At 48.5% G+C, this 14610-nt stretch overlaps 1 protein-coding gene across 1 annotated transcript in view; it reads left to right on the forward strand.

The window, feature by feature from the left end:
* Nucleotides 1–14610, forward strand: part of EPAS1 (endothelial PAS domain protein 1) — an 81533-nt gene that overhangs the window by 48217 nt on the left and 18706 nt on the right. The window contains exons 3-6 of the mRNA XM_036262959.1: nt 5110–5261; nt 5686–5770; nt 9086–9204; nt 9293–9498. Coding sequence (XP_036118852.1) covers nt 5110–5261; nt 5686–5770; nt 9086–9204; nt 9293–9498 — 562 coding nt within the window. The remainder of the gene's footprint in view (nt 1–5109; nt 5262–5685; nt 5771–9085; nt 9205–9292; nt 9499–14610) is intronic.

The raw sequence follows: 14610 nt of genomic DNA on the forward strand, positions 1-14610 counted from the left end.
TAGTCATGTTTTGCTTTTTCAACACATGTGTTTCAATGAAAAGGAGTAAGGACTTGTGGGCAGACAGACCTGCATTGGAACCTCAGTCCAGCTACCTCCTTTCTCTGCAACCTGAGAAGATCTCTTGACCGTCTGACCTTGACTTTCCTCATCTGCACGAAGGGGACAGAGTACTTGCTAAGCAATGCTGTTGGAGGGTTGAGATCATGGATATAAGAGCCCTTATCCTCTTGCCTACCGCATATTAGGCTCTCACAAGTGATAGCTCAGAAAGCAAAATTACTATGAACAAGTAAATTGATTAATAAGTATATTTAATTTGTATATATATAATTTATAATTGATATATATATATATTATAGTATACTATCCTCTTACCTGTCTTTCAGCGATTTCTGTCCAAACGCAGTTGCCAAGCTTTCCCAGGTCAAAATAGATTCGTTATCGAAACGTTGCTGACGACGGTGAGCGCTGATGTGGGTTCATTTTATAATAGGAAATGGCTGGTTGCATACCTCAGAGTTCAAAAGGCTAAAAAAGACCAGGTTTTGCTTTAGAAAAGTTTCTTCTTTACTTAGTAACACGCTTCCCTTTGATTTTCACAGTAGGCTGTTCTGTGTGGGAATGTTGGAGAGGAAACCTCGGCGCTCAGAAATCCAGGCTAGGAGTCTGGGCTGCCGAGAGAGATTTGTATCACAGGAAGCAAATTGAAACAATAGCTTTATGATATTAGCTTCCACGCTGGGCCGAGAACAGAACACACTCTGACGGGAACATCGGTGGAAATACCACTTGATTGTCTTAAATCTTCTTTCAAGACGAGGGTGACTTCTGCACCCGAAGGGCACTGAACAACAGTAAATATGCAACATTGGCTTTTCACCATCACACGGATTTTCGACTTCACCACACTGGTTTGTGGTGAAATCAAATTCATTTTACGTGAGAGCTGGAGCTGAATGTGAAGCAAAGTTTCTAAAGTGAAACGTCAGCTTGATTATTGATTCATTAGCATTTGCTTGCTAAAGACATCAGCCTTGATAAGAGATGATGACTTCCTGATCTTTAGACTATTAAGGGACAGATATTAAAATGTGGGACAAGTAACTTTACCGTGATCTGTTCATGCAAGAAAAGTGGAACCAAAGGGGGAATTTGTGGAGGCAGATGTGGTTTCGGGTGCCCTCTTATCACCTCCAGACTTCTTTTCCTAGGCTTGCACCCCCTACTTTTTTCCTGTCCCACCCCTTGCCTCATTCACCCTTCAAACCAAGACCTTTTTCTGTCCTGTTTGGAAAGGAGCTGATAAGCTGATTCATGCTAGGATGTTAATGTCTAAGAGTAGCTAATGTGTAATCTCTTCTAGAGATACTGACCTTGTTCAGATCATTTCCTTAAGACTTAAACCAAAGAAGGATCTGGTCAATCAGTAGGTGTTCGCTAACACCAGTCCTGTGCTAGAGCTGATGAAAGTCAATACAGAGAGGTAAGGTAGGATGGTAAGTTATGTAAAGAACAAAGGAATGAATCTCTAAGAGTGGACTTTCAAGGCCCTTTGGGAGGCCAGAAAGATCGAGTAAAACCAGTACTTTCTGCCAAAGATGTGAGGGTAGCCCAAGCCCACTCCCTGTAACAGTAGAGTTTAAAAGTATGGCTAATGACCCAGGAAGCGATCAAAACACAATTTCCTTGTGGCAGACTGAGACTGCTCTCTCAGTCAGTACACCCAGGAGTCAGGGCGTCTGTGCCCCGGGAGAGCTAGAGGAGAGGCACTGGTTTAAAAGGACAGCCCTTGCAATGGTAGCTACGTGGTGACTGTCTGCCCAGCACACCTGGACCAGAACGGGTTTAAGAGTAGTCAAAGCAGTGGTGGAGCCTCCCGGAGTAGGAAACAAAGAGGAAGACACCCTGGTGGACTGAAAACAGATTCTAAGCAGCAGCAGCAGCAGCACCTGTGACAGCCTGGTCTCAGAGACCTGGCCAGGAGAATCTGCCCTCCACCCTGCCCACTCACCCCAGACGCCCAGCTCCTGCTGCCCACGGGGTCCTGCCCCACACGGGCGGTGCTCCCTGAAGGAAATGAGCGGTGCTCCGGAAAAAGTGCTCCGAAACCTCAGCCCGCGCACATCCTGGCTGTAGGGAGTCATCAAAGCCTGTTTACAGGGGCTATTTTTAGCATTAAAGAATCGTCTTGTTCTCCCTGAGCTGAGCAGGGCTGAGCAGGCTTCAGCTCAGCAAAGTGCCTCGGATTTTGGTGACCAGCCCCTCTTCTTGGGGGTCAGACTCTGAAGCAAGAACTGATACCGAGAACCCAAGGCAATTTGAAGACCCCCCTGGGCAGTTCACTGAGCACCTACTGTGGTGCTCTTTACCGGGCACCGAGGTCTTCTCCCTGTTGTGTGACCTGACAGGAGTGGATCGCCGACTTTACACCCCTGTGCAGTCCTGGAGGGACAGGGCTGCCCTTAGCTCTCCATATCCTCGTGCGCCCTAGGACGGGACTGAGCAGAGAGGCCTGATTTCCTCCTTTGTGACTCGAACAGGGCAGACACTACATGGTAGGAGCATAATAACTGCACGGTTGATTTCTCATGTGCCTAACACGGAGCTGGAGATTGATGGCCCTTAGGGAAGACACGACGCTCACAGCAGAGAGCAGGAAACAGGCAGTGAAGTCTTCAGTGGGGCTGGTGCGCAGGACCCCTGGCCCTTGCATGAAGGTCTGCCTCTCCCCCGCAGATTTCCCCCTCAGCCCCAAGCTGGCAGGGAGCTGGCCGGGTGCCTTCAGTAGCCCCCAGGAGAATAAGCAGGTGCTACGGGAGCAAACAGTTCCACAGAGGAAGGAGGCCCGGCTGTCCCAGGGTCCCCAGGGGCCCGCCTGCTGGCTTCCTGGTGCTCCAGCCATTGTGACTTCAGTTCCAAGACGTTCTGTTTCCACTGGTGGCCCCCCGAGCGCCCCTCTCCCTCCCCCAGAAGCCAGCTGCTGTAGCCAACTTCGCCACCTCCTGGAAGCAAGTGTACTGGCATGGATGGAAACCAGTCTGGCTGTGTTGGAACTGTTAAAAACAGGAAATTTTAAGCAGAACTATTTCCTCTGGGCCTAGTTAACCCAAATAAGGTTGTCTTGGGATTACTCCAGATTTTGAAGTCAGTGTTGCCACTGAGATCAAAGAAATGAAAGAGAAAAAAACCTCCTTCAGCGGCCAGAAATCACAGGGCTGGCCTCTGCTGTCTGGGGACGGTGGTCACCTATCTGGTGTGATGTAAACGGTGCTGAAAACCTCTCCTCACCCATCCCGAAATAGGTCACCACCTGCCAAAATAGGGTGATTTTCCCAGCATCAGGGTCACTCCTAGGGCCTTGAATTATGGTGGTAATTCTCAGTCTGTGGTCCTAGGGCCAGCAGCCTCAATATCACCTGGGAACTTCCTAGAAAAAGACTCTCAGCCCCCACTCAAGACCTACTGGATCAGGAAATCAGGGGGTGGGGGTGTGACTTGTACAGTCCTGCAGGACTCCACAGTTAGAGGGGTCCTGGGCCTGGTTTAATTTTTCAACACAAGGTCCCACATTTTTACTTTATACTGGGCCTCCCAAATTATATAGCAGTCCTGGGCCCAGAAACCCTGTTTTAGCAAGCCCTCTAGAGGATTCTGTATGTGCTGAAAGTTGAAAGTCCTGAGCTGGGTCATTGTCTCTCCAAAAGCCTCTGTTTAAATGCAGATGTTAAATGGCAGTTCAATTTTTAACTTTTTGAGAAAACACCATACTGTTCCCCACAGCGGCTGCACCAGTCTGCATTCCCACCAGCAGTGCACTAGGGTCCCCTTTTCTCTACACCCTCGCCAACACTTGTTGTTGGATGATTTGTTGATGGCGGCCATTCTGGCAGGTGTGAGGTGATACCTCATAGTCATTTTAATTGGCATCTCTCTGATGACTAGTGACGTTGAGCATATTTTTGTATGTCTCTTGGCCATTTGTATGTCCTGTTTGGAGAGGTGTCTATTTAGGTCCTCTGCCCATTTTTTAATTGGGTTCTTTGTCTCCCTTTTGTTGAGTTGTATGAGCACTCTATATATTTTGGAGATTAACCCCTTATCTGATGTATAATTGGAAATTATGCTTTCCCTTATAATGGGTTCTCTTTCCACTTTGATGCTTGTTTCTTTTGCTGTACAGAAGCTTTTTAATTTGATGTAGTCTCATGTATTGAAAGAATATATGTACTCCTATGTTCATAGCAGCACTATTTACATTTGCTAAGATCAGGAAACAGCCCAAGTGTCCATCAGTAGATGAGTGGATAAAAAAGCTGTGGTACATGTACACAATGGAATACTATGCAGCTGTAAGAAAGAACGATCTTTTATCCTTTGAGACAACATGGAAGGACCTGGAAAGAATTATACTAAGTGAAATAAGCTAATCAGAGAAAAACAAGTATCACATGATCTCATGTATTTGTGAAATATAATAAACAAAATAAGGTGATGAAAAAAATAGATATAGAAGTAGGGTTCAGACTGACAAACTTCAGAGAAGGGGATGGGGGTGGGGGGAGATAAACCAAATATCTTATGCATATAAGCATAACCAGTGGACATAAACAACAATGCTGGGGGTGGGGTGGGGGGATGGGCGGAGGGTGTCCAAGTAAGCAGAGGTCGTGTATGGGTATGTGTGTGGTATAAGGCCATTCCCAGATGGTCTCCCTCCCATAGGCTAGCCTTCTGCACCAGAGTGTGGAGAGGAAAGAATTTCTCTCTTTTTGTTCCACGATTTTAGCAAAACAAAAGGAAAGCCACCAGGATACTACTCTGTACAGCCCAACTCTTGACTCCACAGGCTGGCCTGTCCCCAGATGGGCCTGTTCTATTCCTCTGCAGAAACAGCAGCATGTATGACTCTGGCACATTTGCTGATCGTGTGTGTTCATCCTGTGCCCCCTGTTTGGGCATGCAGCAGACACTTAGGTGGTTGGCAGGGTGCATTTCCAGAAAAGTCCACTGAGGCCTTTGTGCCATCCATGGCAGATTCCTGCCTATGCCAGCCACATCTGTGTTAACACCCATTCATGCAAGACATTCAACCCCCTCTCTGTCCAGTTTGCTCTGAAAATGAGTCTGAAGCTGAGGCTGACCAGCAGATGGACAACCTGTACCTGAAGGCCTTGGAGGGTTTCATTGCCGTGGTGACCCAAGACGGTGACATGATCTTTCTGTCGGAGAACATCAGCAAGTTCATGGGACTCACACAGGTGACCACCCTCCTCTGGCTCTTTCAAAAAGGGAAAATGTTTCTATTTGGGGGTATAAATTAGTGGAGGGTTCTGATCACATCTCTCCTGACCCCTCCTTACATGTACCCACCCTGCCCACTCTCTGATCCCAGACCACAGCCTCAGGACACTCCCCGGCACTGGGTTTGGCATTGCTGATGGCTGTTCTGGTAGACAGCTCTGCTCGTTAGGTTAACAGGCCAGCCCTTGGGAATCAAGTCTCTGACACCAATGGCAGTCTTGTCACCTCGTCGGTCTGTGAACCTAACACTGAATTGGGAATATGAGAAAAACTGATTCAGTCCCTTCCCTGTTTCCAAATCTAGAAGGGGGCTGAGCTTCCTCTTAGAATATTCTACTCCAACGTTAGGAATAATGAAGTCCAACCTTGTTTTTGAAACAGGTGGAGCTAACAGGACACAGTATCTTTGACTTTACTCATCCCTGTGACCATGATGAGATCCGTGAGAACCTGAGTTTCAAAGATGGTAACGTATTCTCTATTGTATGTTTCCTTCCTTTGTGTGCCACCTGGGAGGGGATCTGTATTCCCTTGTAGATGGTGTAAGAGAGATGGCTCCTGAGTATCATGACCCAGAAGCTGACGAGCCTGTGAGATGGGTTTGAGGGCACCGAAAGGACCTAGTACTCAGAAACATCCTCGGCCCTGCAGGGCGCCCGACACCACACTATTGGGGCACTCCTTTGGGTTCAGACAGTGTCCCCAGGAGGTTTCATCACCTGGAGTCCAACCAAATATGACACCCAAACCAGTAAACTCATCTGTAGCAAAGTGTGCATGGGAACTGTTGCCGCTGTCTATTGCTAGGTAACAAGCCACCCAAAATGTAATGGTTTCAGTGATCACCCTGCCACCTCTCACAGTTCGTGGGTTCCGTGAGCAGTTGTTTGCTCCATGTCCCATCAGCTAGCTGCCATCATCCGGGGCTGGACTAGGGGGGATGGGCGAGATGGCTCACCCACACCTCTGGGACAGTGTGGCTGTGGGCATCTGTCTCACCCCACGGAGTCTCGGAGCCTCTCTCTCTCCACCAGGGTCTCCAAGGTAGCTGGCCTTCTTCCATGGCAGCTCAGGGCTCCCTGAAGTGCAAAAGTGGACGCTGCCAGGCCTTCCCAGGGCTGTGCTGAAGCTGACACAGCATCACGCTGCCCCATTCTGTTGGGTAGAGCGAGTTACAGTCTAGCCCTGGTCAGCGTGTGGGGAACTACACGGGCAGTGAATATCAGGAGGCTGGCTCATTGGGGCCACCTTTGGACATTAGCTACCCCTGGAGCCAAAGACTAAATCTGGTCCCCTGTGGAGACACAGGACAGGTAGTTTTTGAGGGAGAAGAAATTTAAAAGGTCTAGTATACTGCACCCTACCTGTGGGACATCCAGTAAATGCTGGTGGGAGGAGGGCCCATACAAGCAGAAAGCACTTGGCAATAACAGTTGGAGTTGCTGCTTTATCTCATATATAAACGGGGACATTCAAGCAAATATATGAATGGAGATATTCTCAAGAGGACTGAGGCTTTGGACAGAAGGGGGACTCAGTGACTTTCAATGTCCCTTCTAATCCTGACATTGATCACTGCCCTGAACAGATTCTGCCCACGTCTAAACAGCCCCTGTAACATCTCACCTGTCACTGACATGATGCATGCTTGCCAACCTGCATAACAGGCAGGGTGCTAAGCTTGCAGGGTTTGGCTGTTGTTACCGTACACACTGTTAAAGCAGACATTTCGTTGGCCCACATGCACCCTTGTTACAGACTGAGCTTGCAGCCCGGGCCCACTGACTCCCATACGGCCCCTCTGCTCTCCACGGAGGCCTCGGACCACCTCGCTCCTGGAGCACAGTCTGGAGAGCACGCCATGGGCTCTTTAGTATCTTATCTGAGCTGCCGAGAAAGTCCTGTCTGCTACTCTGGGGAAGGGGCTGCCAGACTTTTGATCCCTTTCTAAAGCAGGTGTTTGAAGCCTGACAAAACCAAAGCCTCTTACCTCTTCTCTGCTCCAGAAACCTTTTCGTCCTTGGGTTCTCAGTCTCAGTTCAATCACTGACCCTCGTCTCAGTCCGACCATGTGACCTGACCCAAGTCACTTCATTGCTCGGTTCCTTGGAGTCTTTCTTTTCAAATTGACAGCACTGAACCAGGCAAAGTCTAGGACCTTCCGGCTCTCCAGTGCCATGATTCACAGCACGACCCTGGTCTATTTATCGGAGTAAACTTTAGGTCTCTTGGTCCATGTATCAAGGACTTGGGATCAGACTCAACAAATCAGCAAGCAGATCCGTATTGAAGGTGCCGACCTGAGTGAACTAATCTGGAGGCAGCGGGTTAATGTGAGCACCTGGAGGAAGATAAGACCAGGAGGCAGATTGTGAAGGCCAGGCGGAGGGCCTCGAACTTTATCCTGTAGACAGAGGGGAGCTGTTGGCGGTTTTTGAGCAGGGGTGGAGTAATCTGATTGGAGCTATGTTCAGAAAGATTAATCAAATGACAGAATGGCAAGAATCCAGAGGCCAACAAGTTAGGCGGCCATGACAGTCATAACCCAGGCTACAGCCACACTCATCTCCAATGCGAGCTGGTCCTGGTGGTGGGTCCAGGGCCCAAGACACAGGACTATCTTGTGATATGCCAACCCCACCTATGAAAATTAAAATTGCAAGAAACATTATTAGGTATGGAAGGCATGGTTTTATTATCATGATGGAGGAATATTTTTTCTTAAAAAAAAAACAACAATCCCCCGGTTCTGTCCATTACTTAGTGGGCTTTCCTAGGGATGTCTAAGATAGATTGAAAGGTGACACGATTCACTGACACAAAGATCTTTGGGGATAGGACCGTCAAATAAATACAGCCCTCTGCAGGTAGGGGCAGAGGCTGCTGGCCGTGCCTGGAGGGAGGGGTGTGAGCATCTGAAACAAGGCTCTAGGTTGTTTTCAGATGCTGGGCAGGGGCAGGCGTGTGCCTTGGGAGACCCAGGTGGGGATGGTGGCTTAGGCAGCATTTAGACTTGGACGAGGGGACTCAGCTGGCACTTACTGCATTTATCACTTTGTTTTGCAGAAAGTGGAGAAAGTTCTGAAGGGGCAGGCTACTTGGAGACTGTAAGGAAGGAAGCTATTTGTTTGTCTTGGTGATTTATTTAATTCTGGCTGAGAAAGGATATCCATGTTGAGTTCATTCTCAGAATGGACTTGCTCACCAAATCCCAGGAGATTTGTACCAGAAGTCTGTCTCAAGCTTGACATATGTCACGTTAGGGAGAAAGCTGATGGCACACTATCCCAAATGCAGCCACCACTGGTTGAAACCAGGGCAGGGTTCAAGTTCCCGTGGGACGGGAATGCGGAAAGGACAGGAGCATCTGAGGGACATTTCTAAGCTGAGAGGCTTACGCCTTGGAGCACTGGTGGTCTTACCTAGACTGTCCCTTGGAAGTCCTCCTAGGGAAGCTGGACCTGCCCCAGCAGAGATTTGCTGAGATGGTGGCTAATGGTCACTCCTTGCCTCGCTGCTCCGAAGGGAGCACCAACCACGTGCAATGAGAGAACAGCGTCACCCCCTACGCCGCAGGGTTAGATCCAGGTGGGGGCAAGCTGGCGATGGACAGCCCCCGTCCACAGGCCAGGTGGGGCCCGGCATGCACAGCAGCTGCAGTGCCGGGAGGCGGATTTGTGGGAAACACGAACACCCGCACAGGCAGCACTGCAGCTGGGCCCCTCTTCTGTATGTAAATGAAAACGAAATTCAGCGGGTTCTCTCCACCCTTCCTCCCCAGGCTCTGGATATGGGAAGAAAAGCAAAGACATGTCCACGGACCGGGACTTCTTCATGAGGATGAAGTGCACTGTCACCAACAGAGGCCGCACCGTCAACCTCAAGTCAGCCACCTGGAAGGTAGGGCGACACCAGGCATGGGTTGGAGCCCCAGGTGTGCCCCGCCCGCTGCTCGCAGCCCGCGTGTGACCCCCGTGCTGCTCTCCAGGTCTTGCACTGCACCGGCCAGGTGAAGGTCTACAACAACTGCCCCCCTCACGGTGCTCTCTGCGGCTACAAGGAGCCCCTGCTGTCCTGCCTCATCATCATGTGTGAGCCCATCCAGCACCCGTCCCACATGGAAATCCCCCTGGACAGCAAGACCTTCCTGAGCCGCCACAGCATGGACATGAAGTTCACCTACTGCGATGACAAGTAGGGTCCTGGGGTGTGTGCTGTGTGTGTGTGTCTTACGCGTGTGTGTGTGTGTTAGCTGTGCCTGGGATAAAGGTATGGGTGTGGGGTACACACGTGGGTGGTATTGCTGGGTGCAAGCTTGTGGGCCTGTGTTGCCGTTTCGGTCCATGCACACAGCTAAGGGATTCCTGATACCTTCTTTAGCTGCTCCCCACTGATGCGGCGTCAGGTCTGAGTGCAGAGCTGTTCTGGTGTGTGGCTCTGTTGTCACTGTTGATCGTTGTGATGCGTGCGTCCCTCCACCTACATGTCAGGCTCCTGAGGAAACTTCCAAGCCTGTCTGCTTCGCCAGGAGATGCGTGGCAGGAGATGTCCATCAGCACTTCCAATGTGGACGCCAGCTGGGGGCTCGGGCTCCGGCCGGGGACACTGCCCCACGCTGCCTGGTGTACATGCCTTCTCTTCCACAGCCGAGCCCTTCCCTCGGTCTCTCCTCCTGTGTCACCTCTGTTCTGGCTACTGCCCAACCTCATTTTGAAGGCTTTTCTGCGAGGAGACCTAAGTGACACTCTAACCCCAAAGCCAGGCCCAACTGGGAATTCTCTTTGATTAAGCACATCGACTCTGGGATGAAATGGCCCAGATCCAAATCCAGTAGGAAACACTTGGGGCTTGGTCGCTCTATTCACGTTGTCAGGAGAGTACCTAAGACTGCACGTGCGCATCGTGGAGCCCCAGGCTTAGCTCGGGGGGATGCTGGAACAGGTGGAGAGGCTGGGTGTTGAGGGAGGCCTGGGAGAGGGTGTTCAAGCCGCATGGGAGTCCCGCTGGCCCCAGTGCCTCACCTCTGCCCCATGTGCGCCCTGGCCTAGGGGGAATCAGAAACCAGGAGGAAGACAGGGGAGACTAGATGGCCATGAGCAATGACCACCATCAAGAAGAAAGGAGCAGCGACTGGCCTGGGCAGGCCTGCGTCATGTGGATGCACCATTCATACTGATCGGTGCAGAGGTGCCCGCAGGGATCTCTCAAGCCACCTCAGCTTTCTGAAGCAGCCAGAGTCACCATTTCTCCCCAGAATCAGTTTCCGTGGTAACTCTTCACCACTAGGGTTTCTCAGCAAACCCTGACATCTTAGCTACCACTCCAGGGCAATTGAAGAATGTTTGTGACAGTATCCTTGAGTCCTTCCTGTCCCCCAGTTCTGACCACCGTGGTGCCAGGACTCAGGGCTCTTGGGGGCAGTGGGTGTGATGTAAGGAGAAAGAAGTGCTCTAACTCAGGGAGAAAGTGTCACAGATGAAGACGTTTGCCCTGGAACTGACGCCAGCATTAATGACAGGTGTTGGTACCGTTACTGCTGTAATGACCATGATGATTAGAGGGAAGACTGCTCCAAAGGCAGGCACCAGAGAAATCCGTGTGTGGGGCAGGTTCTTTATCAGATGCAGTCTTTGTATTCAAATGAACATTGTTGGCAGAAGACAGTTTTGTCAAGTGCACCCCCCGGTGTAGTCTCCCGAGGTGACGAGGGAACCCCCGCCCCCCACTGCAGAGCCCCGTCTGGCTTCAGAGGGAGCTGGTGCCCAGTGCGTCGGCCCCACAGCTGGGGAGCAGCTACCGTGCTGTGGACAGGGAAGGCTGTGTGTGGCCCGTGAGGGCAGCGCCCCTCTGTGTCCCCCACACGCACGGGGAGAGCCCTCCTGTCCAAGAGAATAACTTGTCATTCCTAGGTCACAGAAAAGGGGAATTTTTTTTTTTAAGCTTAGGACTGTTGTTACAGTGAAGGAAATAATCCTCTGGAAAGGGTAATTCGAAGTTATTCTTTATTCATTATCTTGTTTTGAATGCGTTTCAGGTCATTTCCTAAAAGCAACCGACCTTTGGATAAAAGAGGAGGAAAAAACCATGAGGAACTGGGGGCTGGAGTGGTGGAGAGGAAGGGGGCGCAGAGGGGGCGAGTCTACTGTCACTGGAGCGGTTCGGGCTGGCGGGTGGAGTCGCGCCCGGAGGGAATCTGGAGCAGGGTGTGTGAGTCGGGGGAGCGGGGGACACTGCGGGGTTCTGCTGGGCACACTGCACCGAAGCAAACCTTGTCTTTCCCGAAGCCTAGTCCATGGCCCGCACTCTGAACCAGAGGGGCCAGGAGATGGGAGCAGAGGTGTCTGGAGGCAGCGTGCTGCACTACACAGCAGGTGTGGCCACCGAAAGCAGATTAGTTAACAAGGGCACAGACATGGCTTAGGCCATTTATAAAGTGACTGTTTTAAGTCCTTAATCTCTAAGTGTTATTTCTGGATTGCTTTGATGAGGACTAGTATTTTTTAGTTTTCGTAGCTTGTTTTATTTTCAGTTTGTATTGGGATGGGGAAAAAAACATATTCAGTCTCATATTCTCTCTCTCTCTCTCTCTCTCTCTCTCTCTCTCTCTCTCTCTCTCCTCTCTCTCATATTCTCCTTAATAACTTTCTGAGATCAATGTTTCAAAAACCAGCCCTTGCATATGGTAGCTAATTGGGGGAAGGAGGATTTCCATTTTAATCATGGAATTCACTGGATTTAATAACATCTCACACACATGAAGGACTATGACTTCCCACAAAGGGAATTATTTTGCAGTAAGGAAAATTAGAATCTGATGAAAACGTAAGGCAATAGAATCCACAAAATCACTTTTCAGATCATTTGGTACTTTTTCTTAGATGCATTGAGATCACAGACATAATCAACAAATAAAAAAAGGGTCATGGAGAAATAAAGAAGGGAGAACTGAGAGGAAGAAGGGGAGAGAAATAAGAAAGAAAGAGGACTTGAATCATGTGCTTAACTCTCAGGTTTCCAAAATCAGTCAACCAGAAATCACCTGACACATCGGAAACGTGACATTGAGAGAAGGGATGCAGATGGGCCATAGACACGTGCCCCGGTCCTTTGAATAAGGGGTCTGGGACTATATCAAGTCCTGTATGAATTATGTGGAACACAGTAAACTTTTCGAAAGTGAATTCTGTAACAATGTATATGTTAATCCCATTTATGTGTATATGGCCGACTGCTCTAGACTGGGAAAGTCAGGTTGAGTAACAAGATCAAGGAAGAAGAATGTCCCAGTTATTAGTGTAATTGATGATCTCATCTTCATTTATAGTGTTTCCTAAAATACTGAGCGACCAATTAATGAACTCATATTTACTGATCATCTGCTCTGCATGTAACCCTGCACCACAGACTTTTATGTTAAAGAAGTAAAAGAGATTGTTCCTGATCCCACAGAGTTTAGTTTGCTACAGGAGAAACTTAATGAAACAGTGAACTGGACAAAATAGAGCATTCCATTCACCCAAAAGGAAGATAAACTGCTTCCCAAGTAGTCAAACTTGAAAATGGGGTGCTTCTTCAATTCAGGTGGAGGTGCCATCTAGTGGCGAAAGAGAATAACTGTGAAGGAAGCCAAGCCGTCAAGGAGGGCACAGCAAAAATCTACATTTTACATTAATTCCACTGTAATTCTTGTCAGTTTTATGAGTCTTCCTGTACCTTAGAAGTAAATTATGGGGATATGATCAGTATTTCTGGGGGTAGGCATCAAAATTACAGTAAAAATGTGAAATTAACAAAGAGGGTTATGTAAATCTTTATAGGCAAAGAATTTGAGGGCAATTCTGTTTTGTTATTAAATTAAGGCAGCACAGTGCATAATAATATGAGGCTTAACAAGTTCAATAAGTTAAGATGCCTGCATTTCAAATTCTGTGGATCAAATTTATGACTTTTTTAATACAAAGAAGTGAGAATAGCAAAGATGATAATAGAATAATACAGAGAATGTCAATGAAGAAAAGTATAAAGAGCCATGAGTTATAAAATAGATACACATCAAAACACCTGGAAGGCTGCTGACTCAGGCAGATTAATAGTAAAAAATTATATACTTTCATGCATATTAAAATGCATTTAATAGTTTTGTTTTGTTTTCCTTTTTTTAGAGGATGGGTAGCACCTTCAAATTCAAGGTGATCTTTCAGATTAATCCATCACATGTAATGTTTTTAGTTTAATATATAGTCTATTCTAAATATTTTGCCTATTCTCTAATTACCCTTTCTCTACACATCTTATGCAAGAGGATATGATGCTGTTTCTTTAAATCCCTGAGTTAGGAGAAACTTTAAATGCTCCCATTGTGCACCTGTGCCTCCTGCAAATGCCCGCGCCTGAGGTCAGCCGCAGAGTCTGAGCATATCTATGAGAAATGCTTACATACTGTCCTGCTCAATCTAGTCTTGAGACCCTCCCCGAAAGGGGCAGCTCTACAGATTCTCTTTGGAATTTATATCAACGTTTACTAGACCTCATAATTCAAAAGGTATTCTTTCTCCATGATCCGGTTCTCTCCTGCTCCAGTTTAAGGCAAACGTCCTCCACCTGTGTGTGCGTTCCCAGGCAGTTAGGGGCAGCCATGGCAGTTGGTGGCACTCAGAGCAGGGTCAATCCAGGACTGAGCCGGGGCGACCTTCCTGTGAATAAGTGAACCCGGCCCTTAACACCTCGCACAGGATGGGAGCTGATTACCCATGAACCATCCAGCTGGTTGCACAGATTTCACATAATCGTGTAATATTTGAGGAAAGCGCAAGGTTAAACGTGCCAAACAAACGAAATCTAGATGAAAGCATATTAAAACGGAAGACACTGAAATCTGAGTTAGTGATAGTCTGGATATTAGGAAATGCAGTTTCAAAGCTGATATACCATCTAAAAACCAAAATGAGGCGAATCAGGTGTCACCTAGGAGAGGCCATCGCCAGAGGGTGAGTGGAAGGAAAGAAAGCAGACTTTAATAGAAGTGTGATTTATTAGCAAATGCATTCTTTGGAAAACACATAGGTGGTTAGAAAGTACTTAAAACTTTTATCCTCTTTTTTCCCCTCTCCTGAGGACATTTTGCGTTTATCTTCAGATAGAGCGGGAGGGAGAGAGGGATGATGAGAGAGAGACATCAATGTGTCACATCGACTGGCTGCCATCCACACGGGGACAAACTGCAACCTTAGCAGGAACCGAACCCGGGACTCTCTGGTCTGTGGTCCAATGTTCCAACCGCTGAGCCAAACCGGCCAGGGCTTTTTA

This window comes from Molossus molossus, unplaced genomic scaffold (assembly GCF_014108415.1).
Source record: "Molossus molossus isolate mMolMol1 unplaced genomic scaffold, mMolMol1.p scaffold_m16_p_15, whole genome shotgun sequence".
Lineage (NCBI taxonomy): Eukaryota > Metazoa > Chordata > Mammalia > Chiroptera > Molossidae > Molossus > Molossus molossus.